This window comes from Oncorhynchus tshawytscha, linkage group LG19, assembly GCF_018296145.1.
Source record: "Oncorhynchus tshawytscha isolate Ot180627B linkage group LG19, Otsh_v2.0, whole genome shotgun sequence".
Classification (NCBI taxonomy): Eukaryota; Metazoa; Chordata; class Actinopteri; order Salmoniformes; family Salmonidae; genus Oncorhynchus; species Oncorhynchus tshawytscha.
Window position 1 is genome coordinate 11,436,101 of NC_056447.1, and position 27,259 is coordinate 11,463,359.

Below are 27,259 nucleotides of genomic sequence, written 5' to 3' on the forward strand. Positions count from 1 at the left end.
GAAAACATATTTAATCAATTTTAGAATAAGCCTGTAACGTAACAATGTGGAAAAGGGGTCTGAATACTTTCCCAACGCACTGTATACATTTGACAATCCAAGAATTCATTAGACAATCCAAGAATTCATATGAGAACTACATTTATGGGCTAATACAAGACAAGCACGCAATCCTTTCATGGTCCTACTATGAATGCATTGAAACCCCCTGCAGGACCACTGGGGTGTTCCAGAAAACAGGATCATGTCGATCTGGTTCATTTAGAAAGCTGAACTTGAATATGGGTTTTGGTTGTCAAGTAACCCATACCATGCACATTTTACACATCTGTATTGCTCAAAAATATGAAAATCATTTCAGGGTCATCTGGCCAACTCAATGATCTTGCATTCTGAAACAGACAGACCACATACCAACTCAGCCCTGATGAGAAACACTGAGTACAATAGGATAGAAATAACTGGCAAAACAAATGCAGGATTTTATTTGGTAACTTTATTGAAGTCATTCCCCTCCCCCAATTTGTAAAATGAAACCAAACTAATGAATAAAAAAGGGGTGGAAAATAAATAGTTTGTACTGGATGTTGATTTGCCTATAGGGTTTGTCGAGTCCAAATATCTTTGCAACCAAAAAAACCTCCCAATACCCCCCCTATACACCGTCATGCTCTCCCCCAAAAATGTCAATGAACGTTTAGAACAAGGGTTCAATGTCAACCCGTGTGAAATGTCAATTATACACACTAGAAATATCTACCAACATGTTTGGAACACCACCAAGTGTATTCAAATAATTGCTGTACTTCCAAGGGGGTACTTCCAAGGGGGCACATGGAACAAAAAAAAAACGATCAAACAGATTAACAATGTCATCCCTTGTTTCTGTTTAAAAACACTCCTGCAGAAAAACTACTGCATATCAGCAATGGATAGTGATACAATATAACTTCGATGCAAATAAAGAATGGAACTGAATGATGCAATCCCCATCCCCCAAGAAGTCACCATTTCCTATTGAAATGGAGTCGCAAGGGTCCTTGTAGACCACAAGGATATCAAGTCTGCTGCTAATACAAACATAGCAAATCTCATCTGTGGCCAAGTAAAATACAATTCTTGATTTTTATTAAGCAAGGCGATCCATAGAAAAACAAATGAGTGGGGCTGAGCTGAGGGACCGCAGAGGGCATGGAAGAGGAGGAAAACAGGAGTTCCCCTAACCCATTTAAGAGCACAAAATTGGGATACGTGGGAGGCTTGTTTAGGTGGGTGATAGGTAGGTAACGGGAGATGTTAGAGAATGGGGGGGGTAGTGGGATGATGATGGTCTGTAGAGTGTTAAGGTATCACCAGCAGGCAGGGTGCCAGGCGTAGTCTAGATCAGGTCAGCCACATTCATGGGCATCTCTTCTACTGTGGTGTTGTAGAACGTCTCAATGTCCCGGAGTGTGCGTTTGTCCTCTTCAGTCACCATGTTGATGGCAACACCCTTCCTGCCGAAACGGCCTCCTCGCCCGATCCTGGCACACAACAATTAAAGCCCAGATTAATACGAACCCTGCCGATCGGAATTTAGAATCAAAACGGTAGAGAAATAAATACGATTTGAATGAACAAACCAGGAGGAACGAGCCCAGGACATTATAGAACAAGTCAGAAAAAGTAGGATATTGGTTTGTGGTTAGCTAGTTACATTTCAAAGATGGAGGATGTCAGAAAAGCAGAAAATTCACACCCCAATATGAACCATGTTGATTGCCATAATAAAAACAGTGACATAAGTTATTCCTATGGAGCTTTGTTTTTAATATAACTCAGGGTCCCTCCTACCTGTGAATGTAGTTCTCACGATTGGTTGGCAGGTCATAGTTGATAACCAGAGACACCTGCTGGACATCAATTCCTCGGGCCTGAAAGCAACAACATGATCAGCACCCCTGCACTGACCTCTAGCTGCCATTCCTTTATTACCCTGAACCCTGGTGCAGGCTAGCTTGGTTCCATGTGAATCCGCTGGTAAACGTGTAGCACTAGCAACGCCAAAGGTTATGGGTTCGATTCCAGAGATAACATACAAAAAATGTGCCACTTGACTAAAACTTTGGCATTACTGAGAATAGGCCAAATCAATAGATCATAGAGCTCACTTACACATTTAATATCACTGTAAAGGAAGTCACTTTGAATAAAAGGGTTTGCCAAGTTGATTAACATAATAAGAAAAATGATATTTATTACATCCAATGAATGAAAAGATTCAGGCCACAGTGTGCTCTGCCCAGGTAGTAGGGTGCTGCTTCGTCTCCTGAACTCAACTCACCAGCAGATCTGTGGTGATGAGGACACGGCTGGAGCCAGAGCGGAACTCCCTCATGATTAGGTCCCTCTCCTTCTGGTCCATGTCACCGTGCTGGGGAGGAAGGAAGGTGTCACATTTTATATTTAGTAGACTCTTATGCAGACCCATTTATAGTCAAACAAGACAGTCAGCCTGGATCTGTGAACACCACAAGCACTTCATTTCACATTACGGAAATCAAAAACCAAGAAATGCTGATCTAACCAGATCGACAGTATGTTTTCCGCACAAATAGAGGCACTAAGAAGCAATGGAGAAACTTAAGATTCTGCAGATAATGTAAATTAATGCTGCCACCTCAATACAATTTATAACCTCTACAGGATCGGTGTCAACCCCCACGGGACAGTTGAGCTAACGTGCGCTAATGTGATTTGCATGAGGTTGTAAGTAACAAGAACATTTCCCAGGACATAGAGACATCTGATATGGGCAGAAAGCTTAAATTCTTGTTAACCTAACTACACTGTCCAATTTATGGTAGCTATTACAGTGAAAGAATACCATGCTATTGTTTGAGAGCATAGTTATGAACTTAAATTTATCAACAAACTAATTAGGATTTTTTTTTTTAAAAGCTAGCCTTAGCTTTCCTGACTGAGTATATTGGTTACAGACTTTCCTGAAAAGTTGCATATCGCAGTGGCTATTCGATGCGAATGCAGAACGCCACAGGATGTTTTTGTGCTGGTCAAGGGCAGTCAGGTCTGGAGAGAACCAAGGGCTAGATCTGCTCTTAGTTCTAAATTGTTTGAACGGGGCATGCTTATTTAACCTGTTTGGGGTAAGGGGTAGCATTTTCACTTTTGGATAAATAGCATGCCAAACTGAACAGCCTCCTACTCTGTCCCAGATCCTAATATATGCATATTATTATTAGTATTGCAGAAAACACTCTGAAGTTTCTAAAACTGTTTGAATCATGTCTGAGTATAACAGAACTTATTTAGCAGGCGAAACCCAGAGGACAAACCATTCAGATTTTTTTCCTGCAGTTCCTACCGCTTCCACTGGATGTCACCAGTTTGTAGAAATTGGTTGAGGTTTTTCCTTTGTGTAATGAAGAAGTACCAATAGCTCAGAACGAACGTCACTTCATGTGTACCTTTTGATAGAGGCGCGTAACCAGAAAAGTAGTGTCAGTTTGTTTTGCTCCTGTCTTGAACACAGATCATCCCGTCTTCAATTTGATTGATTATATATGGTTTAGAAATACCTAAAGTTGTATTACAAAAGTAGTTTGAAATGTTTTGGCAAAGTTTACAGGTAACTTTTGAGATATTTTGTAGCGACGTTGTGTAAGTTGTAAGCGGTGTTTTTCTGGATCAAACGCGCCAAATAAGTGGACATTTTGGATATATATGAGATGGAATTAATCGAACAAAATAACCATTTGTAATGTTAATGGGACATATAGGGGTGCCATCAAAAGAAGCTCATGAAAAGGTAAGGAATGATTTATATTTTATTTCTGCGTTTTGTGTCGAGCCTGCAGAGTTGACATATACTACTCTCATTGTTTACTGTTGTGCTATCATCAGATAATAGCATCTTATGCTTTCACCGAAATTACTTTTTGAAATCTGACATGTAGGCTGGATTCACAACGAGTGTAGCTTTAATTTGCTATCTTGCATGTGTAATTTAATGAAAGTTTGTTATTTATAGAAATGTATTTGAATTTGGCGCTCTGCAGTTTCCCTGGCTATTGGCCATGTGGGACGAAGCGTCCCGCCTACCCCAGAGAGGTTAACTAGAAAAATGTGCAGTTTTGTCACAAAACACAACGTGCAACTGCCACGCTGACTGCTGGGATGTCCACCAGAGCTGTTGGCAGAGAATGTAATGTTAATTTCTTTACCATAAGCCGCTCCAACGTAGTTTGAGAGAATTTGGCCATACATCCAACAGGCCTCACAACCAGACCTTGTGTATGGCGTTGTGTGGGAGAGAGGTTTGCTGATGTCAATATTGTGAACAGAGTGCCCCACGGTGGGGGGGTTATTGTATGGGCAGGCATAAGCAAATGGCATTTTATCGATTGGCAATTTGAATGCACAAAAATACCATGAGATCCTGAGGCACATTTTTTTTTAAAGGTATCTGTAACCTAATCCATATATCAGGGCCTAATGAATATATTTCAATTGACTGATTTCCTCATATGAATTATAACTTGGTAAAATCTTAAATTGTTGTATGTTGCGTTTATATTTTGTTAAGTATGTAAAGGAGGCACATTTTGGTCAATTTTGCCTGAAACTAACCAACATTGAACACGCAACTCCTGTAATGAAGCAGCTACTAAAATGCCATTTTCAGACATTTGCCCAAATGCAATTAGCTGAAAACAGTTCAAAACGGCCTACCTAATGTGAGCATTTCCATTCATATGTGACCGAGATTCAAATCTGTTAGAAACTTAAAGGGAATCTAGTAGCAACTACTATGATGGGTTTCTAATATGACTAGGATTGTGCTTTTGGCTTCTGGACAATTAAATAATGTTGATATGAAAACCAATAGAACCAGGGTTGCAAACTGGTGAGGGCCCAAAAAGGTGACACTTATTTTTGCACTGAAACAAAAAATATCCCTGCTAGGGGGGATAAAAATAAAATATCGGCTTTAAAATCCTAATTTCTAGTGATTTAGGCTGGATCCCTTCTTGAAATACAGGTTTTTACCTTATTAAACAACAAAGAATACGATCTACATGATCAGTCTGGGTAAAATAAGTGGTTAATGTGAACCTAACTTACAGCTAAAAAATGTAAAGAAAGAAAAATAATGTAAACGTTTCCAATGTTATTTGTTGCCTAGACTTTACTGCAACTGACACTCTTGAGAAAGTCTTAAAAATGACACTAATATTGCAGTTAGCCATGACAGCCTTTATAATAGAATGCCTGTGACCACACACATCTAAATATTGCACTTGGGAAAAAATACTCTGAAAGGAGAAACAGAATTAAAAGAAACTTATAGTTAGTGGCCACTATAGTAGACATTGATCAAGTGCACAAGGCTAAATAACATTCACTGAGTAAAACATTAAATAATCCCCCCTTACTCACGTGTTACTGTCAAGTTCAACACAACAAAAACAATATCTTTGGCCTACACTGCACATTTTTACATTGTTAGTTCGTTAGCTACTTAAAATTTCTCACAGATTGCAAGGGTCCACTAAACAACTAACGTTATAACTTGAACGGCAAGGAGTCATATACCAGTTAATACTATAGCGAATTGGTTGGGTTACTAATGTTAGCTCATCTGATGTTGTAAGCTAGCGTTAGCTGTCCGACTTTATGAGCAAGCAAATTTTCACACCATAAACTCTATTTTTTGATCAGATAAGTTGGCTAATGTTGCTTAACATTTCTCTGGCTAGCTAACGGAGAAGTCGATGCAGATAGCAAGATACTTAACGCTAGCAATTCTTGTTGCGCCACACTTGCACCCTCATCTCAAACTCTACAAATGCCAGTTGTTTATCGGTTACAGTTTATGAAGTAGGCTTCATCACATTCCCACCCGTCTCCATCGTCAGGCGTCTCACCTACCTCTTCGTTATCGTTCAGGGGACGCGCTGCTGTAACTGGCAAACTGCCTTTCCACTCTTCCGTTGTCTAGCCATTGCGTGCTGCATTCTCAAAATCAAATCAAATGTATTTATAAAGCCCTTCTCACATCAGCTGATATCTCAAAGTGCTGTACAGAAACCCAGCCAAAAACCCCAAACAGCAAGCAATGCAGGTGTAGAAGCACGGTGGCTAGGAAAAACTCCCTAGAAAGGCCAAAACCTAGGAAGAAACCTAGAGAGGAACCAGGCTCTGAGGGGTGGCCAGTCCTCTTCTGGCTGTGCCGGGTGGAGATTATAACAGAACATGGCCAAGATGTTCAAATGTTCATAGATGACCAGCAGGGTCAAATAATAATAATCACAGTGGTTGTAGAGCGTGCAACAGGTCAGCACCTCAGGAGTAAATGTCAGTTGGCTTTTCATAGCCGATCATTCTGTTATGTGAACGATTGGCTGAGCCTTGGACACAGCCAGTATTGCTCCAAACGCGCATCACTCATTCACATATAACCAGTTGTGACCTCTTGGTCGGATCTATATTGAATCACGTAGGTTACTTATTTTGTATTCAAAACTAATTGTTAATTCAAAGTTAATTGCACGAGGAAGTATTTATAAAATCTTTGCCATTTACTTTTCTATGGTTGGATTTTTGCAAGGCTACTTTAAAGCAAAATAAGATAGCATTATTTGAAGTAAAACATTCAGGTTTTAAACAATTATAGTGCCTCAAGCTCCCAAAGTGGTGGGACACTGAAGGTCAACAGTAGGCAGGCTATAGTCTACGCAGCCGAATGGAAGGTGCGCTTTACAAGTTGAGAAATAAAAAGAGCTCCTTTCTAAATTGTGGCCACTATAAAGCGAACACGCGATTGTGTTTAGAATTGTTATTTGTTCCGCAATGACTGGGCTTACAAAAGCAGGTTTCACTCCAGTAGCCTACAGGCTTTTTGAGGACCTAGTCTTGACAGATGGTAGGTAGGCTATTCCGCTTCTCAAACTAGGCTCTGTATGCTGTGCGTGTGTGATAAAGAAAATGCATGCCGACTAACAAAAATACACGGGACAATTGAATTCCACAAAATTATGCAAATTAACAGACCGATAAGCATGACTGGTCAACTGTATTTTCGACGGATAACCAATTAGCATCTATCGGTATGACAACACTGTACGTACGACATGGACAGCGAGCTGGAAGTGCAGGAGCTCTTACCAGGGCAGAGACTGTGAAGTCCCTGGCATGCATCTTCTCAGTCAGCCAGTCCACCTTTCGGCGGGTGTTGATGAAGATCACAGCTTGGGTGATGGTCAGGGTCTCATACAGATCACACAAGGTGTCCAGCTTCCACTCCTAACAAAGGAAAGCGGGTTGAATTGAGTCTGAAGACATGGGAAAACTTCAAGCCTAAGACCTGGTCATGAACACCTATTTCAAGCTATCGTGCCAACCCAAATTACACTATCCATGCTATGATATTTTGTTTTGATATTTTCCTTATCCAGCACAGTTCCAGGCTAGTTACCTGGCTAGTGCAGTAAATATTGTCTCAGCTCAGTAGTGTGAAAGGGGTATCTACACAAAAGGTTGATATTACAGTATTAGCAAACATCTAAATTATGAAGAGGTTTCTTTTAAGTTAAAGCTGTGGAGAGGGACAAAGACGCCAGCCATAGTGGAGAGCAGTCGACTTCCTCTGCCAAAGAACATTGTTCCTCCAACAGCTTGGGAGACGCCATAAAGAGGCCAAGTGAGAGGATTCACATCTGTCCAAAATAAGCCCAATGTGTTTCTATGGGCTTATTTTGGACCTAAGCCTGTCGCCCGCCTTCGGGACAACTCCCATTGTTAGGGTGGAGACATGAGCATCTCTTAGTTATATACAGATCTGGAGATGCAGAGGGAACTTGGGACCCAACAATATTTCCAAAGTGCTCAAGAGGATATAGCTAAACTCATCATTAGAATCACTGTAGCAAGCTCTTTCATACAAAATCAACCATCTTCATAATGAAATACTACAATTTTAAGAAAGGAAAGGCCATTTCTAAATGTCTCATTGATTATCATTCCATGTTAACAGGACAGTTACTGTATTGTATTGACCAAATGAGGCTACTTCATTACTTGACTTATTCCTGTTAGTAGAGCAAAGGGCCTCACAAGATTGTAATAACGAGCATATAAAAAGAGCAATACATTCATTATACGGGTGCGCACACAAACGTAGTATAACATGCATCCATTACAGCAATACCTCTTTCTCCACGTTGATGTAGAACTGGCGGATACCCTCCAGGGTGAGCTCTTCCTTCTTCACCAAGATACGGATGGGCTCACGCATGAACTTCTTGGTGACCTCCAGCACATCCTGAGGCATAGTGGCAGACAGGAGAACCACCTGGAAAACAGGGTTGAGAAAAGGTTTTAGCTCTATAGAGCAATCACTTGACAAAGGAATACATGGATCATTGAAGATTACTATGGTGTGCTCAGCTGTTCATCTCCCTCTTGCTAGCTCTTTCTCTAGGAGCACTACCAGGGAGGAGGGTTGGGACAAGTACTAGCTAACATTGAGAAAAGCACAGTACATTCTACTTGAAAAAAAAAAATTCTATATTCCCAGAGATTATGCTTAATTGACCCTTTGCTATGCCCCGCCAAGAATGTGGGGAACCAATCGCAACGCTCCAATGGATAGCAACTGCCGTCGAGTCTGACACCTGTGACAAGATCACGTTTAAGTCTCATGAAAGCCAGCGGCAAAAATAGTTTAAAAAATGTATTGTTTAAATGGCTAAATAATTGAACAGTGTAGCAGAAGTACTTGCTACTGTGATTCCTGAAATGCAGAGCATGTTGGGCAGGTAGGAGCGTTGGGCCAGTAACCCGAAAGGTTGGATCAAATCCCAGAGCTGGTAAAAATCTGTCGTCCTGCCCCCGAGCAAGGCAGTTAACCCATTGTTCCCCGGGCACCGATGACATGGATGTCGATAAAGGCAGCCCCCCAGCACCTCTCTGATTCAGAGGGGTTGGGTTAAATGCAGAAGACATCAGTTGAATGCATTCAGTTGTTCAACTGATTAGGTATTCCCCTTCCCCTTTCTCTAATCCAAAATGAAAAACTTATTACAATATTTGCTAGCTCAGCTGTCTAGACAGTCTTATTAAACACCAAACGTTGCTTACGCTAGCTGGGCACGTAATACAACTTCTTCTCGAAATGTGTTAGCTAACTAAGTTATGAAAACAACTCCCATCTGCTGTACACATCCGGATACAATGAGAGCACTAGTGAATTCAGAGTATTTCAGTGGCTAGCTACACTGCAAAGCAATTGCAATGACAGTTCACAACATACCCAAGAGTTTCCTGATTAGCATGGGGTAGTCTGTAGGGATGTGCATCTTTCCCTTTCAAGACGATTCGATACGCATCTATACTGAACAAAAATATAAAACGCAACATGTAAAGTGTTAGTCCCATGTTTTAAGCTGAAATAAAATATCCCAAAAATGCTTCATACGCACAAAAATCAATTCTCTTAAATTTTGTGCACAAAATTAAAACAGTATGATCATTACACAACTTGTGCTGGGGACAATAAAACAGCACTCTAAAATGTGTAGTTTTGTCACACAAGACAATGACACAGATGTCTCAAGTTGAGGGAATGTGCAATTGGCATGCAGACTGCAGGAAGGTCCACCAAAGCGGTTGCCAGAAAATGTAAATGTAATTTTTTTTTTTACAATAAGCCGCCTTCATCGTTTTAGAAAATTTGGCAGTACATCCAACCAGCTTCACAACCGCAGACCACGTGTAACAACGCCAGCCCAGGACTTACACATCCTGCTTCTACACCGGTGGGATCGTCTGAGGGGAGTGCTGAGGAGTATGAGTCTCTGTAATAAAACTTGTTCTGATTGGCTGGGCCCCAGTCCCCATTGGGTGGGCATGCAGCTCCCCTGCCTAGTCATGTGAAATCCAGAGATTAGGGCTTAATGAATTGATTTCCTTATATGAACTGTAATTCAGCAACATCGTTTAATGTTGCCTTTATATTTGTGTTCAGTGTGGATACATGGGATCCAATATGTTTTCACTTTAAAACTACTCCGTTTCATTAGAGCAGGGATCTGGAGGCCCCGGATCAATCTCTTTTTTTTTTACTCAGTCAGGGTCTGAACTTACTGTTGAGCGTTAGAATAGTAGAATACACAATGTGAAATGTAGTTTTTATTTCATTTGCAAATTAGTCTAATGGGCAGTTATCTAAAATTGTAAACATTGTTGAATTACCAACCGGTGGGCCCCTGTCGATTTCGATAATCACTCTCACTCAGATACCATATTTAAAAAAAGGATAACATTTTCTCTGCACCCTGTAGGTCTACAGACCTGCATGCCATTGCGGACTAAAGAGTTGATTGTGGCCCCCACCCCATCAAAGTTGCCCATCCCTGGATTAGAGGAATGAATTGATGCACTAACATTTGCTGTAGATCTGACCCCATTTTGAAGATTGGTCAGTCAATAGGCTGTTGGTCGAACGAGATGTCTTTAGTCGCCTGTCTGAGTGGACTGATCCATTGTGGAGGCCGTGTGGATGGCACAGTCCATCATTAAGACACGTGCTATTGAAAGTGTATATGGTTATATTAAATAAAGAACAATGGGGCGCTTTCTCCCTCGTTGGATAGCGGTCACTGTCCGTGGTTCTGAAACATCAGTGAACTGTTGAATTGGCGCCTTTTCCTAGACCATGTTGCTATGTGCATAACAGCAAAAGTTAATCAGCATATTGGTGTTGAGAACGATACGGAACGATTAGGAGACGAGAAAATAGCTCGCCTTAATTGTCCAAGAAAAGTGAGGAGGAAACCAACTTAATTAGGTCAATAATCAATAGACTAATTTCTAAAATGTGCCTGGCTTTATAAATCATCCATATATATCTACAGAAATAAGACAGATCCTGCTTCTGTTGCCTGTTTGTTTAATAGCCCGATTCCGTGAGAATCTAGCCTCACGCAACCACACGATCTCCAGATTGCTCCCGAGTGGCACAGTATCTCAAGGCTAGAGGGGTCACCTTATACCCTGGTTCGATCCCGGGCTGTACTACAACTGGCTGTGATCGGGAGTCTCAGAGTGGCGCACAATGAGGGTTTGGCTGGGGTAGCACGTAAAATAGAACAGCCAATATGGTATCAGAATGTATTTAAGTGTCGTTTACACGGTTCCAAATTGTCAAAAACATATTAGCTGTTGATCTCCTTGTTAATTACTATTATGATCATCATTATAATATGTAATGTCATCATTAGTAGGCTTAGTATAATAGCCTTCATTAACCGTGACTTACTCAGGATTATATAGGCTACGGTTTCATTCAATAATTTGTTCATGTCATCACACAGCATACAAGTCATTCATGATTGGAAACCCAAATCAAGCATTTTAGTTTGATAATCAAATAAAGCAAACCTTGAATAATTAGCTTACACTAAAACCATCCTATTTCAAAAATTGCATTCAGCAATGAACGCAAATGTTTAGTCTGAGGTAACAAAGGCTTTACAAAAAAATGTTAAGACTCCGGTACGCTTAATTTATTTAGTGGTTTACATTGTTCCAAACGGTCAGAAAAATGATATTGTAAACTAACCGCAACAGTTATGCAACACATTTATTTTCCATTCTATACCGAATAAAAATATAAAACAACTTCAAAGACCACTGAATAGCAGTTCATATAGGGAAATCAGTCACCTGAAATAAAATTCCTTAAGCCCTAATTTATGGATTTCACATGACTGGGCAGGGGGAGCAGCCATGGGTGGGCATAGGCCTCTTGGCAGCCAGGTCCAGCCAATCAGAATAAGTTTGTCCTCACAAAAGGGCTTTATTAGACAGAAATACTCAATGACCCGTAGGTGAAGAAGCTGGATGTGGAAGTCCTGGGCTGGCGTGGCCACATGAGGTCTGCGGTCGGAAGTACTGCCAAATTCTCGAAAACAACGTTGGATGTAGCTTATGGTCGAGAAATGAACATTACACTTTGCTCCTTACCTTTTTCTTGGTCTCCAGTATTTTCCACAATGAGTCAAATTTATTCCACACATCTGAATTCTCCTTTACCTCCTGAGCAACCAGTAAACATTCCCATTGAGTTCATCCGTCATGTCCTCTGCATCCACTTAGCTGTCATGTATGCAGTGTTTGTTATAACCAAGTTATTGATGTGATGATATGCTACAAGTCAGACCCCATCGGTCATGTGCATGAGACGCATATACGCGTTACGCAAAGAGAGTAAGGGTTGAGAGAGTATCCCAATTGCACACTCCCTCAACTTGAGACATCTGTGGCATTATGACAAAACTGCACATTTTAAAGTGGCCTTTTGTCCCCGGTAGAAGGTGCACCTGTGTAATGATCATGCTTTTTGATTTAACCCCCCCGATTGACGAGGAATTGAAAAATTGTATGGTTCAAATGGGATGAGGAAAAAGGAATGGCAAATAAGTTTGGCTGCAAAACTGATTGGCAAACATACTGTAAATTGAGAAATAATGTGACTAAACTGAATAAAATAAGAAACTACACTATGAAAAGAAAATGTAATTTATGGTGCTCCAGTATAATTGGGGCAAGAAGGCAAACTCGATCATTCATTGAATCAGATGTCTCATTCATTACATAACCCACTGATATTGCTAATTACTTTAATGATAGTTTGCTAATCTTGCCAATGAAAAAAAGGCATGACGTGCCAGCAAAAAACACTGACTACACATTGAAGTATATCTGACCAAATTAGTTAAGACAAGCATTGTAATTTTGAATTCTGTAATGCGAGTGTGGAAGATGTGACTAAATTGTTGTCTATCAACAATGACAAGCCACCGGGGTCTGATAATCTGGATGAAAAATATACTGTGGATAATAGCGGACATTATTGCCACATCTTCAATTTCAGCCTACTAGAAAGTATGGGCACTCAGGCCTGGAGGGAAGCTAAAGTAATGCCGACACCCAAGAATAGTGAAGCCCGCTTTACTGGCTCAAAGAGCAGACCAATCAGCCTGTTACCAATACAGTGTAAATTTTGGGGGGGAAAATAGTGTTTGACCAGATACAAAGCCATTTTATTGTAAACAAATTGACTTTCAGCACGCTTATAGGGAAGGACATTCAACAAGGACAGCACTTACACAAATGCCTGATTGACTGAGAGAAATGGATGATTACGAGATTGAGGGAGCTGTTTTTTTAGACTTCAGTGTGGTTTTTGACCTTATCGATCAGTCTGCTGCTGGAAAGACTTGTGGTAAGGCTTTACACCCCCTGCGATATGGTGGAGAAAGCATTACCTGTCTAACAGAACAGAGGGTGTTATTTAATGGAAGCCTCTCCAACATAATGCAGGTAGAATTAGGAATTCCCCAGGGCAGCTGTCTAGGCCCCTTTTTTCAATCTTTACTAACGACATGCCACTGGCTTTGAGTAAAGCCCGTGTGTATGTATATATACGGATGACTCAACACTATACGCATCAGCTACTACAGTGAGCAAAATCACTGCAACACTCAAAGAGCTGCAGTTAGTTTCAGAATGGGTGGCAAGGAATACGTTTGTCCTAAATATTCCAAAAACTAAAAGCTTGGTATTAGGGAGAAATCATTCACTAAACCTCAACTAAATCTTGTCATAAATAAATGTGGAAACTGAGCAAGTTGCAGTGACTAAACTGCTAGAGTAAACCTGTATTGTAAACTCATTGTCAAAACATGTTGATACAACAGTAGCTAAGATGGGGAGAAGTCTGTCGATAATAAAAAGCTCCTCTGCCTAATTAACACTATCAACGAGGCAGGTTCTACAGGCCCTAGTTGTCGCACCTAGCCTACTTTTCAGTCGTGTGGTCAGGTGCCACAAAAAGGGACTTCTGAAAATTACAATTGGCTCAAAACAGGGCAGCACAACTGGCCCTAAAATGTACATGGAGAGATAACAATAATATGCATGTAAATCTCATGGCTCAAAGCTGAAGAGACCGACTTACACACTACTTGTTTTGTAAGAAGTGTCGACATGCTGAATGCACCGAGGTGTCCATTTAAACTACTAGGACACAGCTGACACCCATACAAAACCCACAAGACATAAGAGGTCTCTTCACAATCCCCAAATCAAGAACAGAATATGGAAGGCACACAGTAATATGTAGAGCCATGGATACATGGAACTCTATTCCACATAAGGTAACTGATGCAAGCAGTAGAATCAGATTTAAAAACGACTGATAAGAATACACCTTATGGAACAGCAGGGACTGAACAGACACATACTTACACATGGATTTTGTGTTGTACATGTGTGGTAGGGAGTATTGGCCTGGGGGAACACAATGTGCTATGAAATGTAATCTCTTAAATTGTACTACCGTAATGTTACTGGACCCAGCTAATAGGGATCCTTAATTTCAAAAACAAACGTGACTGGGGAACTATGCAAACTTCATCATGTAAAATAATGTGACCGGTGAATTTAAAATACCATCTGCTTTATCTGCACAGGTTGGCTGCAGGTAATTCCTTAACCTTTTATAACTAGGGGGCGCTATTTACATTTTTGGATGAAAAACTTTCCCGTTTTAAACAAGATATTTTGTCACGAAAAGATGCTTGACTATGCATATAATTGACAGCTTTGGAAAGAAAACACTGACATTTCCAAAACTGCAAAGATATTGTCTGTGAGTGCCACAGAACTGATGTTACAGAAAAAACCCAGATAAAAATCCAATCAGGAACTGCCGCATTTTTTGAAACCGCCTCATGGCAATGACTCCTTATATGGCTGTGGAGGAGCTAGGAGTCAGCTTACGTTTTCCCCAAGGTGTCTGCAGCATTTTGACGTATTTGTAGGCATATCATTGGAAGATTGACCATAAGAGACTACATCTACCAGGTGGTCGCTTGGTGTCCTCCGTCGCAATTATTGCGTAATCTCCAGCTGCAGTATTTTTCCGTTTGCCTCTGATGAGAAACCCACTGCCACTAATTATTTATCATTGAATAGATATGTGAAAAACACCTTGAGGATTGATTCCTTCTTAAAGAAGGATTTTATCTAACAAAACGACCATTCATGTTGTAGCTGGGACCCTTGGGATTGCAAACAGAGGAAGATTTTCAAAAGTAAGTGATTAATTTAAATCGCTATTTGTGATTTTTATGAAGCCTGTGCTGGTTGAAAAATATGTGGGGCGCAGTCCTCAAACAATCATATGGTATGCTTTTGCTGTAAAGCCGATTGTAAATCTGTCAACGCTGTTAGATTAAGAATTTAAGCTTTTAAATGATACTTGTATGTTTAATATTATTATTTATTTGAATTGCGCACCCTCCAATTTCACCGGATGTTGTCGACTGGTGTCCCGCTGACGGGATGCCTATCCCGAAGAAGTAACCTGTATTTTTAACTTGACAATTGCTACCGGTGTTATCCCTAAGAATTGGGAAGTTGCACATCCTCCCCCTACATAAAGGAGGGATCTTTCTGACTTCGATAATTACCACCCAATCTCCAAGTTAAAGCATGTTGCCTAGCCAAGGTATTAGAATCCTTGACAAACTCCCAGCTAAGGTTTTCAACTTCTCACTAATATAAATATGCACCAGTTTGATTTTTGATATGGACATCATACGGTTTCAGCTACTATTCTTGTTTTAGACGTGCCACTCATTTAAAAACGGTCTGAAACAGGCATGGACAAGGAGTCTTGCAAATGGTTGAAGAGCCATCTGACCGACAGGACACAATGTATGCCTTCTGATGCTGTCTAGTTTCCTGGATATTACGAAAGGTGTACTGCAGAAGTTGGTATTGAGACATGTTCTCTTTACTGTTTATATAAATAATATTGGTCTATCTATTAAATCCTGTAATATTCATCTGTATGCAATACGTTTTTGTATGCTATTGCTCTGACTTAACCAAGCTATGTTAGAGCTGCAATCTGATTTTGTTGTATTACAGAAAGCCCTGGATTTAAAACTTGTAGTTAATGCAGGCAAAACTAAATACATGTTCTCTAACTCACTGAAAAATGTCTCAGATGGGCTAGTCTTTCATTGGATAGCTCTCATTGAGCGGGTTCCTGCCTATAAATATCTGTCCGTTTGGATTGATAAAGATCTAACGAACAAAATATACTGATGACCTAGTTAAAAAGCTAAGATTTAAAGAGGGCTTTAAAAAAAAATAGATCTTGCCTCTCCATTAACAGCAGGAAGCAGATTGTGCAGTCAACTTTCCTGACTATGGTGACACCATTTACCAGAATGCAGCAGCCACTACTCTCAAACCATTGGATGCAGTCTACCATAGCGCCCTATGGTTAATTACAGGTGACAGTTTTAATATTCATCACTGCATCCGAAGGTCAGCTGGACCTCACTAAAGTTCTGTAGACCACTTCATTACTCCCACAAGCTTCCAACATAACTCACTTCACTGTTGAAATACAAAAATATGAGCTACCACACTCATTCACAGGGTTAGTTAACTCTAGTTCCCACTTGTCTCCACAAAATTAGGTAAATCCGTATTTAGTTTTAACGCGCCACAGTTATGGAATACCTTACAAAACAAATTACACCTGGATTCCCTGGTGCCGATGGGGTAGTTTAAAACTGTTTAATGAAGTGTGCAATTATTTCAATTGACGATTCTAACTTGTAATAATAACCTGATGTAATGTATTTATAGCTGTCTTGTAGTTTATATTTTTCTTGCAAATGAGACATGACAATGGTCTCAATTGGGCTACATTGAATAAATAAAAGTAAATAAAAATTGCAAAGGCTTCAGGTAGAGCATAACTTCCTAACGTACTGTTAGACACAATCTGTCTTCATACCTGTGTGCTAGTGCCAAGCTTCTGGAAAATCTCATAGATCTGGTCTTTGAAACCCCGGCTCAACATTTCATCAGCTTCGTCAAGGACAAACATCTTGATGTACTTAGCAGCTGAGGGGGGAAGATGAGCACTTGGTTTAGACAAAACTTGAACACAAAATGAAATGTCAATACTCTTCAGTAAACAAAAACATACAGCTGTAAACAATGTTGAGAAAAGTTTGACAAACGGTTGTTATCTGAACAAATCTGGTAACAAAAAGACGGACATCACTCACAGAGGAACTTGCGGTTCAACATGTCGAACACGCGGCCTGGTGTTCCAACCACTATGTTGGGAGCCTCAGCCTGGAGCTTTGTCACCTCGTTGCGGACGTTTGTTCCGCCAATACAGGCATGGCACGAGGCTCCCATGTAGTCGCCGAGGGCCAGGATCACCTTCTGGATCTGTTGAAGAGGGGGGAAGTCAATCAAACGCAAAGCCAGCAGTTGTCACAAAGTACTTTTACAGTAACACAGCCTAGACTAGGGAGCAAGCAGAAGCACAGTGGCCAAGGAAAGTTTCCTTTGGCACGTATTTGTTTACATGTCCATGGTCTCTTAGCAGGGCAAACCCATTTTGGTGATTTTTGGTATATCATTCAAATCAAGCATGTTTTTGGACTCATTCAGCAGTTATTACCTGATTAAGAACAATACAAAATGTTGAAAGTTCAATTTATATTTATAAAACTAACGTTGAAAATGATGCTGTCGCTGCTTCCTGATAAAACATTTCGATAAAATAGCCCAATGTCAAATCACAGCTTGAAAGTGTCCAAATCAATAACCAATATGCAGAAACAGTTTGTGATGTGTTTATTATGGATCCCCTGAATGAGTCCAAAAACATGCGGTGGATGATTTTGATGACATCAGAAATCCCCAAATTGGGTTTGCCCTACCTACTAAGAGACCATGGACATGTAAACAAATATGTACCAATGGAAGCTTTCCTTGGCGACTGTGCTTCCGCTTGCTCCCTAGTCTATGGCTGTGTTACTGTAAAAGTACTTTGTGACAACTGCAAAATTATGGGGATCCATAATAAATACAAATATATCAAACTGTTTCCGCATATTAAGGCAGATTTCACAACACATTAAGTGTGCCCCCTCAGGCCACTACTCTACTACCACACAAAATCCATATGAACATGTGTATAGAGCATATGTTGTCATGCGTATGAATCTTCACAGTCCCCACTGTTCAATAAGGTGTGAAAAACTAAATGTACTATCTACACATACAGTGGGGAGAACAAGTATTTGATAACCTGCAAAATCGGCAGTGTTTCCTACTTACAAAGCATGTAGAGGTCTGTCATTTTTATCATAGGTACACTTCAACTGTGAGAGACGGAATCAAAAATCCAGAAAATCACATTGTATGATTAAGTAATTAATTTGCATTTTATTGCATGACATAAGTATTTGATACATCAGAAAAGCAGAACTTAATATTTGGTACAGAAACCTTTTTTTGCAATTACAGAGATCATATGTTTCCTGTAGTTCTTGAACAGGTTTGCACACACTGCAGCAGGGATTTTGGCCAACTCCTCCATACAGACTTTCTCCAGATCCTACAGGTTTCGGGGCTTTCGCTGGGCAACACGGACTTTCAGCTCCCTCCAAAGATACTCTATTGGGTTCAGTTCTGGAGACTGGCTAGGCCACTCGAGATGCTTCTTACGGAGTCACCCCTTAGTTGCCCTGGCTGTGTGTTTCGGGTCGTTGTCATGCTGGAAGACCCAGCCACGACCCATCTTCAATGCTCTTACTGAGGGAAGGAGGTTGTTGGCCAAGATCTCGCGATACATGGCCCCATCCATCCTCCCCTCAATACGGTGCTGTCGTCCTGTCCCCTTTGCGGCAAAGCATCCACAAAGAATGATGTTTCCACCTCCATGCTTCACGGTTGGGATGGTGTTCTTGGGGTTGTACTCATCCTCCTTCTACATCCAAACACGGCGAGTGGAGTTTTGACCAAAAATATCTATTTTTGTCTCATCAGACCACATGACCTTCTCCCATTCCTCCTCTAGACCATCCAGATGGTCATTGGCAAACTCCAGACGGGCCTGGACATGCGCTGGCTTGAGCAGGGGAACCTTGCCTGCGCTGCAGGATTTTAATCCATGACCGCATAATGTGTTACTAATCGTTTTCTTTGAGACTGTGGTCCCAGCTCTCTTCGGGTCATTGACCAGGTCCTGCCGTGTAGTTCTGGGCTGATCCCTCACCTTCCTCATGATGCCCCACGAGGTGAGATCTTGCATGGAGCCCCAGACCGAGGGTGATTGACCGTCATCTTGGGACTTCTTCCATTTTCTAATAATTGCGCCAACAGTTGTTGCCTTCTCACCAAGCTGCTTGCCTAATTGTCCTGTAGCCCATCCCAGCCTTGTGCAGGTCTACAATTTAACCCTGATGTCCTTACACAGCTCTCTGGTCTTGGTCATTGCGGAGAGGTTGGAGTCTGTTTGATTGAGTGTGTGGACAGGTGTCTTTTATACAGGTAACGAGTTCAAACAGGTGCAGTTAATACAGGTAATGAGTGGAGAACAGGAGGGCTTCTTAAAGGAAAACTAACAGGTCTGTGAGAGCCAGAATTCTTACTGGTTGGTAGGTGATCAAATACTTATGTCATGCAATAAAATGCAAATTAATTCCTAAAAATCATACAAATGTGATTTTCTGGATTTTTGTTTTAGATTCTGTCTCTCACAGTTGAAGTGTACTTATGATAAAAATTACAGACCTCAACATGCTTTGTAAGTAGCAAAACTTGCAAAATTGGCAGTGTATCAAATACTTGTTCTCCCCACTGTACATGTGGAACAATAGTGATATTACTTGCATTTTTTTCCCTTCTTCTGATGAGCACTTTATAAAACTCCACACACAACAAAAACACTTGTTTTGACAAGTGGCAATACATAACTAATCGATGAGGGAGGGGTATTTTCACGTCACAGGTTGGAGGACAATCAGCAAAACATGGCTACATTGAGACGGGGGGCACAGAAACAGAAAAGCAACACGGTCAATCACTCAACTAGATTATCATGTCGAAATCAATTGTGCTCGAGATGAGGTTACACATTCTGTTCAAACTAACAGCTCAAAAACCTAAGGAATCTGTTTAATTTAAACTATACCATTCAAAGGCCACACGGAAACCTGGAATAATAACCTAGAAATGGTTGGTTAGATGAGAACTTGTAGAAGGCTTAAGATCTGCGTTTTGGAACGTTGGACGTTTATTTCAGGAGGCTGCCATCATGGAAAAGCTAACAAACCACTTTTTCTGGTAGCTTCAACTAATCACAACGCGGCATAGGATAGCAACACTTACAACTGTTGGCTGCTATTTAAAGCCAGGTGTATGCTACATGACTTTCAAAACCCTAACACCGCTGAGCCTCTCACATTAAAAACTACCGTCTTTCCTGTAGTGTTTAGCCAACGTAGTGGTGCACACTAAACGACGTGGCACAGATGGTGGTCACACACTACAAGATTCTTGACTTGATTGTGAGAATTCTCGACACCACGTCGTCTCACGAAAACAATCATGGGAATAGATTTAACATAGCTACAACGAGCTGTGGCTCAAAGCAGACTCAAACGTTTTAATTCAGACATTCACGCGTCCCATACAGAGTTGAAATATCTAGCCAACATTGTCAATTGAACAACATTGCTTGTGAACTTCAGAGCTGTAACAATGACAATTTGGCTTTGGCTAAAGACAACTACAAATGCATACTAGTAGTAGTCATTGCACCTGCTCGAGAGTACACATTCTGGGTGACGCGAAACAACGTCAACTCCCTGACGAGCTCTCATTGGCTATTGCTGATGACCATTCTCAAAACGTGTCCTTGCACATCTCACACTAAAAGAGCATTGCAAATTGTGCCAATAAAAATCAAACATGTTTGGAAATATCGGGATGTCTGGGACTGCTCAAAGACTCGATCGGTAGCCCTCAGATTGTGTCTGACCTGTTCATATTAAAACGAGCGTCGGTGACAGCTGCACCCCCCAAGTAGGCAACGACATCAGGATTTTGTTTCTCCAATATAAAAAACTTCTGGGACAGCTAAATCGTGGCCAAAATCGTGTAATGTACGCCCGGCTTAAGTGATAATTTTTCTGTCACATCTGTGTATTGGTGTTTAGCCAGTGACTTTTATAGAGAGAATGTCCTTAATTGTTTGTGTCTTATGAGAGTTTGAAAATGAACTCAGTTCCAAGTCCTGCACACCCCATTGGTTTTGTACAGCTGATTATGCGAAGTTAATGATCTGTTTTAAGCAATTGATCTTATGTCATTGTGATGACTAAAGTTTCATACCATCACCACCAATCTGAGCAAAAAAAAGGATGTGGATTTCCACTACATTTTATGGGGTGAAAATACAAGCTTGTGTAAGGCAGTAAAATATGTCCACATTAAGGAAATTAGCACAATATAAAGTAATTAAAATGTCAATTTCAGATGTTACGTTGCCCACTCTATTGATCACAAATTGAACCATTCAGAGAGTTTAAAAGGACACTTCAAGATTTTTCAGAGTATTCTTTCTTCATACTGGATGCAGACGTAAAAATGGTATCCATGAGTTCATCCGACTCTGGGGAAGTAGATAAAGCGCCTCACTGCCAAAATCCCAAAGTATCCCTTTGAAAATGCTCTCAAACAATTTAACCAGGCGCTCTAGAGTCTCCATAGTGTTAGTGCAGTAGGCTGAACATTTGACTTCCCTACTTCCCTTCCCTAAGTCACATTTTAAGTACTTCCACGTTCAAGATAATTTTAGCATACATGTTCATTAGTTTGCTAGTCATCATCGGACAAGCAACAGTACTTTTATAACTCATGAGTTTGAGCCCTTAACATGTTGCTCACTGCACAGGCAGGCAGTTGGGAAGAATCTCTCTCATCCTGACAGACACAAGACTCAGTCCCACTCAAACACACCGCCTTGCCCAGTGACAGGGGTGGCACATTACAGCATCAAGCTACAGGGTTTGATTCACACTATAGAGCAGAGTGAAGCCAAGCTGTACTGTGCTGGCTATTCATCCACCATAGGTTGCTAGAACACGGCTGGAAAGGCCCACGTGATATCAAAAATATCAGATCCAGCATGGTACGTTTGAGTTGGCACGACAGTGTGTAAAGGGTACAGAAGTTGCATTTAATGTGGACAGTTTTTAGGGCAATTTAAGTGTGTGTGTGTAACCTGCCTGCTGAGCCAGCTCTCGGGTGGGGGCGAGGACCAGGGCCTGGGTGCCCTTCAGCTCGATATCAATCTGCTGGAGGATGGAGATGGCGAACGTGGCAGTCTTCCCTGTGCCGGACTGGGCCTGTGCAATGACATCATAACCTGGTGGGGAATGAAGGGTGGTATTCATTAGTGGACACCATAACAAAACACTAATACCAAGTGTTTCTTATTGGACAAATTCAGACTGGTCCTTCCCAGTTTCATCCCAGTTGGTTCCTAGTGAATATGACCATGGATAAGTTTAATAGGCATTTGGTTCACTGTTTAGACTCATGATTGAGAAAGTCTCCAAACCTGACATGTAGGATATGATGGAATAAATAAAAGCCAGTGTACTATGATCAAGAAAACCTAATGTTCCACATAGGAATGAAGAGGATTAATTAAGTATAGAAGCAACTTCCGTCAGCGACAACTTAGGCTAGATATTGACAGAAAAAGACCACAAAAATCAACACTATTGATACTGAAGTTATACCCATCTTCATAAGTTGATGGAAAAGAACAAACATGCAGAGGTCTCCCACACACAATATCCTGTGTGTGGGAGTTGATTTTAGGAAACTTGAACTTACCCTTGATACAAGGGAGGATGGCCCGCTGCTGAATGGCAGATGGTTTCTCAAAACCATAGGCATAGATTCCTCTCAGGAGAGTCTCACGCAGGGCCATCTCATCAAAGCTGTCCACAATCTCATTCCAGTTACTCTGTGGAGAGAGAAAAATACCAGACCACGGTTAGTGTATATAGTAACCAGATACTGTAGTCCTTACACAGACTCCCAGTATTGTTTAACTACCAGAGGAGAGATGGAAAACCAAGCAAGACCCTGATTGTGGGTGTGAGTTGTACGCATCTTCACCTCCACCCCATTGGACTACATGCCTTTCAACTATTCAACAATTTAACTGGTCCTTCATCCAACTTTTGACAAACTTGCCTGACACAAACAAAACATTTAACTTTACCTCAATGATGCCATCTGGCTCCATGCCCTCAGGGCCATTGTCTCTGTTGGAGAGGTCTCTGGAGGAAAACGTCCACATGTCAATACTAGATGATGCATGTGTTTCATAACACATTAGCAAATTCTAATGATATCAGGAACAAAAACATTTCTAACCAGAAATGTATCAGGGGTCTAATGCCAGAGTTTGTGATTGTAATGGGATGACATGCCTGAATTCATCTAGAAGGGGTTTGATGCCAGAGAGAGTGATTGTAATGGGCATGACATGAAGTGCCAATGACTGCATCGAGCCCCCCATGTATAATAAACTCGCATAAGATGGTGGTGCTGGCGACCATCGATGCAGAAGTTGGGGCACACACACACACACAACCAAGTTTGTGACGCCACTCAATTTAAAAATATATATATATTTCATTAAGTCTTCCCAGTGCAGACGACTCGGAACACGCCCATGCAGTAACTTGCACTCAGAGATTTTGAATAATGGTGGACAACACATTGGTGGGGGTTCTCTGGCTGGTTAGTCCCGAGTGGAACTGTAAATGATTACACTACTAACCTTGGCTAACAAGCAACACGACACATTCAACAGGGACAGCTAACCATACTAACTGGAAGGAGCAGTCACTCAACCGGATGGCCCATCTGATAGAAAATCCTTCACTGTTGCAATAAAGAAAAAAAATACAAATAACGCACCGCCACCAGGCCGAGCGACCCTTTACCCGAAAAGCATGTGGTCATAGCGCACAAGGTTAGCGGAAAGGGTTGCTCCACCAAAACAACAAGCGCCTACGCATAATATTCCGGATAAGAACTGTTGCTAGCGATGCTACACGAAAACAACAAGCGCCTACGCATAATATTCCGGATAAGAACTGTAGCTAGCGAGACACCAGCTACCGGGAGTTCGTAGTTAACGTCTGTTCGCTCAACGTGACCTGGGCACCATGGCGGGGCTCGCTGGTGAGACAGGCCACCATTTTCCCGCAACCCCTGTCTGGTGTTCGCCTGCCAAATAACTAGTTAGCCATCTTAGCCGATGTTAGCAGCTCGCCTTCACCCAGCATTACTCAAGTAACGTTCGTGGGCTGGCCAGCAAATCAGTGTTTACAATAACACAGGGCACAATAACGTGGAACATGTACTACGGGCTTGCAGTTAGACCTGGCCAGCTAGCTAGTGGCTCCAATACGGCCACCACTAGCTAGTTTACAGTTGCTAACGTTAGTTAGCACTAAAGCGACAGCACAAGGAAAACATTAATGTTTCATTTTATAAAGGAATTGCGGGGCTGACCGCGTTATTTCATATAGCCATATGTGTAACTGGTTATAATAAAACAATGGAACAATTTGCAGGTTTCTTTACCTCTCTTCATAATCTGCCGACATTATCACAAAGGGCAAATACGCCGCGAAAAAGTGTTATATACCACAACGTGGTCTGGGAAGCTCAGGTTGTGATTGCTGAAGGGGACTATCATTCACGCCAGAATCATATTGTTAAACCCATTGTGACATGTTATTGGCTATCTAAGAAGTCACTGAACGTATGGTCTCCGCCTTTATTTGACCATAATAGGAGCGACAAGGAGGACTCGACATTTGGTTCCTCCCCAGCAACAACACCATTGGAAGCAGAGACCCAAATAAATGAATAATTCTATGATTAGAACCAGCATAACGAACAAATGCCTTCATTGGATTTGTTGATTATGAGGCATAATACAACACACTATTTGAACTCCACTAGCCATTACCTTATAACAAGATAGACCATTAAAAACCATGTTTCATAAAATGTATACAAATAAATCCGGGAACGAAAATAAATTAATTTCTGCAAGACTGCAAATGTATCTAGCCCTATAATGCACTAAAGGAGCCTCCTTAGTCCAAGGACCTTACATATTCTAAAGCTTCTTCGGGATCGGTGTCCCTTTCACCGGAAGGTTGAGCTAACGTAGGCTAATGCGATTAGCATGAGGTTGTAAGTAACAAGAACATTTCCCAGGACATAGACATATCTGATATTGGCAGAAAGCTTACATTCTTGTTAATCTAACTGCACAGTCCAATTTACAGTAGCTATTACAGTGAAATAATACCATGCTATTGTTTGAGGAGAGAGCGCAATTTTTAACATTACAAGTTATTAATAAACAAATTAGGCACATTTGGGCAGTCTTGACACAAAATTTTGAACAGAAATGCCATGGTTCATTGGATCAGTCCGAAACTTTGCACATACACTGATGCCATCTAGTGGCCAAAATCTAAATTGCACCTAGGCTGGAATAATACATTATGGCCTTTCTCTTGCATTTCAAAGATGATGGTACAAAAAAATACAAAAGAACGGTTCTTTATTATCTTTTACCAGATCTATTGTGTAATATTCTACTACATTCCTTTAACATTTCCATAAACTTCAAAGTGTTTCCTTTCAAATGGAACCAAGAATATGCATATCCTTGCTTCAGGGCCTGAGCTTACAGGCAGTTAGATTTGGGTATGTCATTTTAGGTGAAAATTGAAAAGGGGCTAATCCTTAAGAGTGGAAATTGGCTCTGGAAGCCAAAACATAAAAATATCCTAAACGTGAATCGATTCTCAATTGCGGTTCTACTATCATACCACATCAAAATAATTTCACAAATGCAAAATACACACTTAATTGCAGCCAACAATATTTTTGTGGCGTCTGTATTCTGTTTATACACTGGTGTTCAGAGACGCTTATAGCTAGCACAGGTCTTCCGTCTGTTTTATGTAAACAAGCGCTGTAACATGGAAATATGGCCTTGTGGGAGCCTAACCCTATAAATGTGTGTTCACCATGGAAGACAGACGCCAGAGACGTGTTGTCACTGAAAAATACTGTTGGCTGCAACTGTTTAAAACACTGTAGAGTAAGTGTGTAATTTGCATTTGTGAAATTATTTTGATGTGATATGACAGAGGGATTTATGTTAAGTTTGAGTTTTTTGACAATTTTTTCCCGCTGATAAAGATATGATCCTTATGCTTCCAAAACCGTACTGCAAGCATTGCGTGCTAATGTGGATTCATGGATTCATTGTTACAGCAGCTGACAGAGTCCTAGCCTAGCTTATTTTGTTGGTAGTGACTTATGTAGTCACATGTTACAAGGTTATATAATAGTATGCATTGTTACAGCAGCTGACAGAGTCCTAGCCTCGTTTATTTAGGTGGTAGTGACTTATGTAGTCACATGTTACAAGGTTACATAATAGGATGCATTGTTAGCATGGTGCTACACAGGAGACTGCAGAAGTGTAATTACAGAACATATTAGTAACATTTGGAACAACACATCTTGTAATTACATATACATAAATCATGAGTAATTACACATGGAATAACTCATGGAATGACAAGCTGAGTTGTAATTACATATCCTTGTTCCACTTATGTACTAACCTATATCGCTAAAACGTTTACAGCGTAATTACATTTAACTGCTATGTTATAAATACATATATTACTATTTAGTTACACATTAATGTACACTTAAGGTAAAGCGCTACCCATGAATGAAAAAGGTCCTCCATATTCACTAATCTGTTCAATTTAAAAAATATATATGTTTAAGGAAAGGATGGTCCCATAACCAAGGATAAATGTGACTGACCGGCAGTAATTTGAAATTGTGTTTTTTACAATGGATGAAAGTAGACTCAGAGCTATAAAATGGTATACCATGCACTGCAGTTGACCAACAACGAGAAAGTAATTCTGCTTTGAAAGTTGATCAACTTGTTACCCCTCTTTTGAGAAAATGTCCCTTTAATGTTTTGGTACACCTACTGGAGAGCTCTTCTTTGTCTACACCCATTCAGCATCGTTCATACCCTCTTAAGCCTGAGCCCCACCCATCTCACATGTGAGGCCATGTGCTAAACAGAGCGAGTAGTTTAGTAAATAACCAAAGATTTCAAGGCAAAGTGATGAAAGTTGTAGTAAGAGTACACTTTATCTAGAACTTGGCCTATATCCTAGTCTGACTTTGGTGCAGGTGTTCTTCACATTACCAT

At 40.8% G+C, this 27,259-nt stretch overlaps 1 protein-coding gene across 1 annotated transcript; it reads right to left on the reverse strand.

Annotated features, from left to right (window-relative positions):
* Positions 1–476: 476 nt before the first annotated feature.
* Positions 477–24,703, reverse strand: LOC112218370 (eukaryotic initiation factor 4A-I). Its single transcript, XM_024379100.2, has 11 exons — positions 24,571–24,703; positions 23,195–23,252; positions 22,801–22,933; positions 22,185–22,324; positions 17,163–17,331; positions 16,886–16,995; positions 8,210–8,353; positions 7,168–7,305; positions 2,324–2,413; positions 1,834–1,913; positions 477–1,523 (listed from the first exon to the last, which is right to left on the reverse strand). The coding sequence occupies exons 1-11, from the start codon at positions 24,591–24,593 to the stop codon at positions 1,379–1,381; spliced, it is 1,230 nt and encodes a 409-aa protein (XP_024234868.1). The 5' UTR covers positions 24,594–24,703; the 3' UTR covers positions 477–1,378.
* Positions 24,704–27,259: the final 2,556 nt, after the last annotated feature.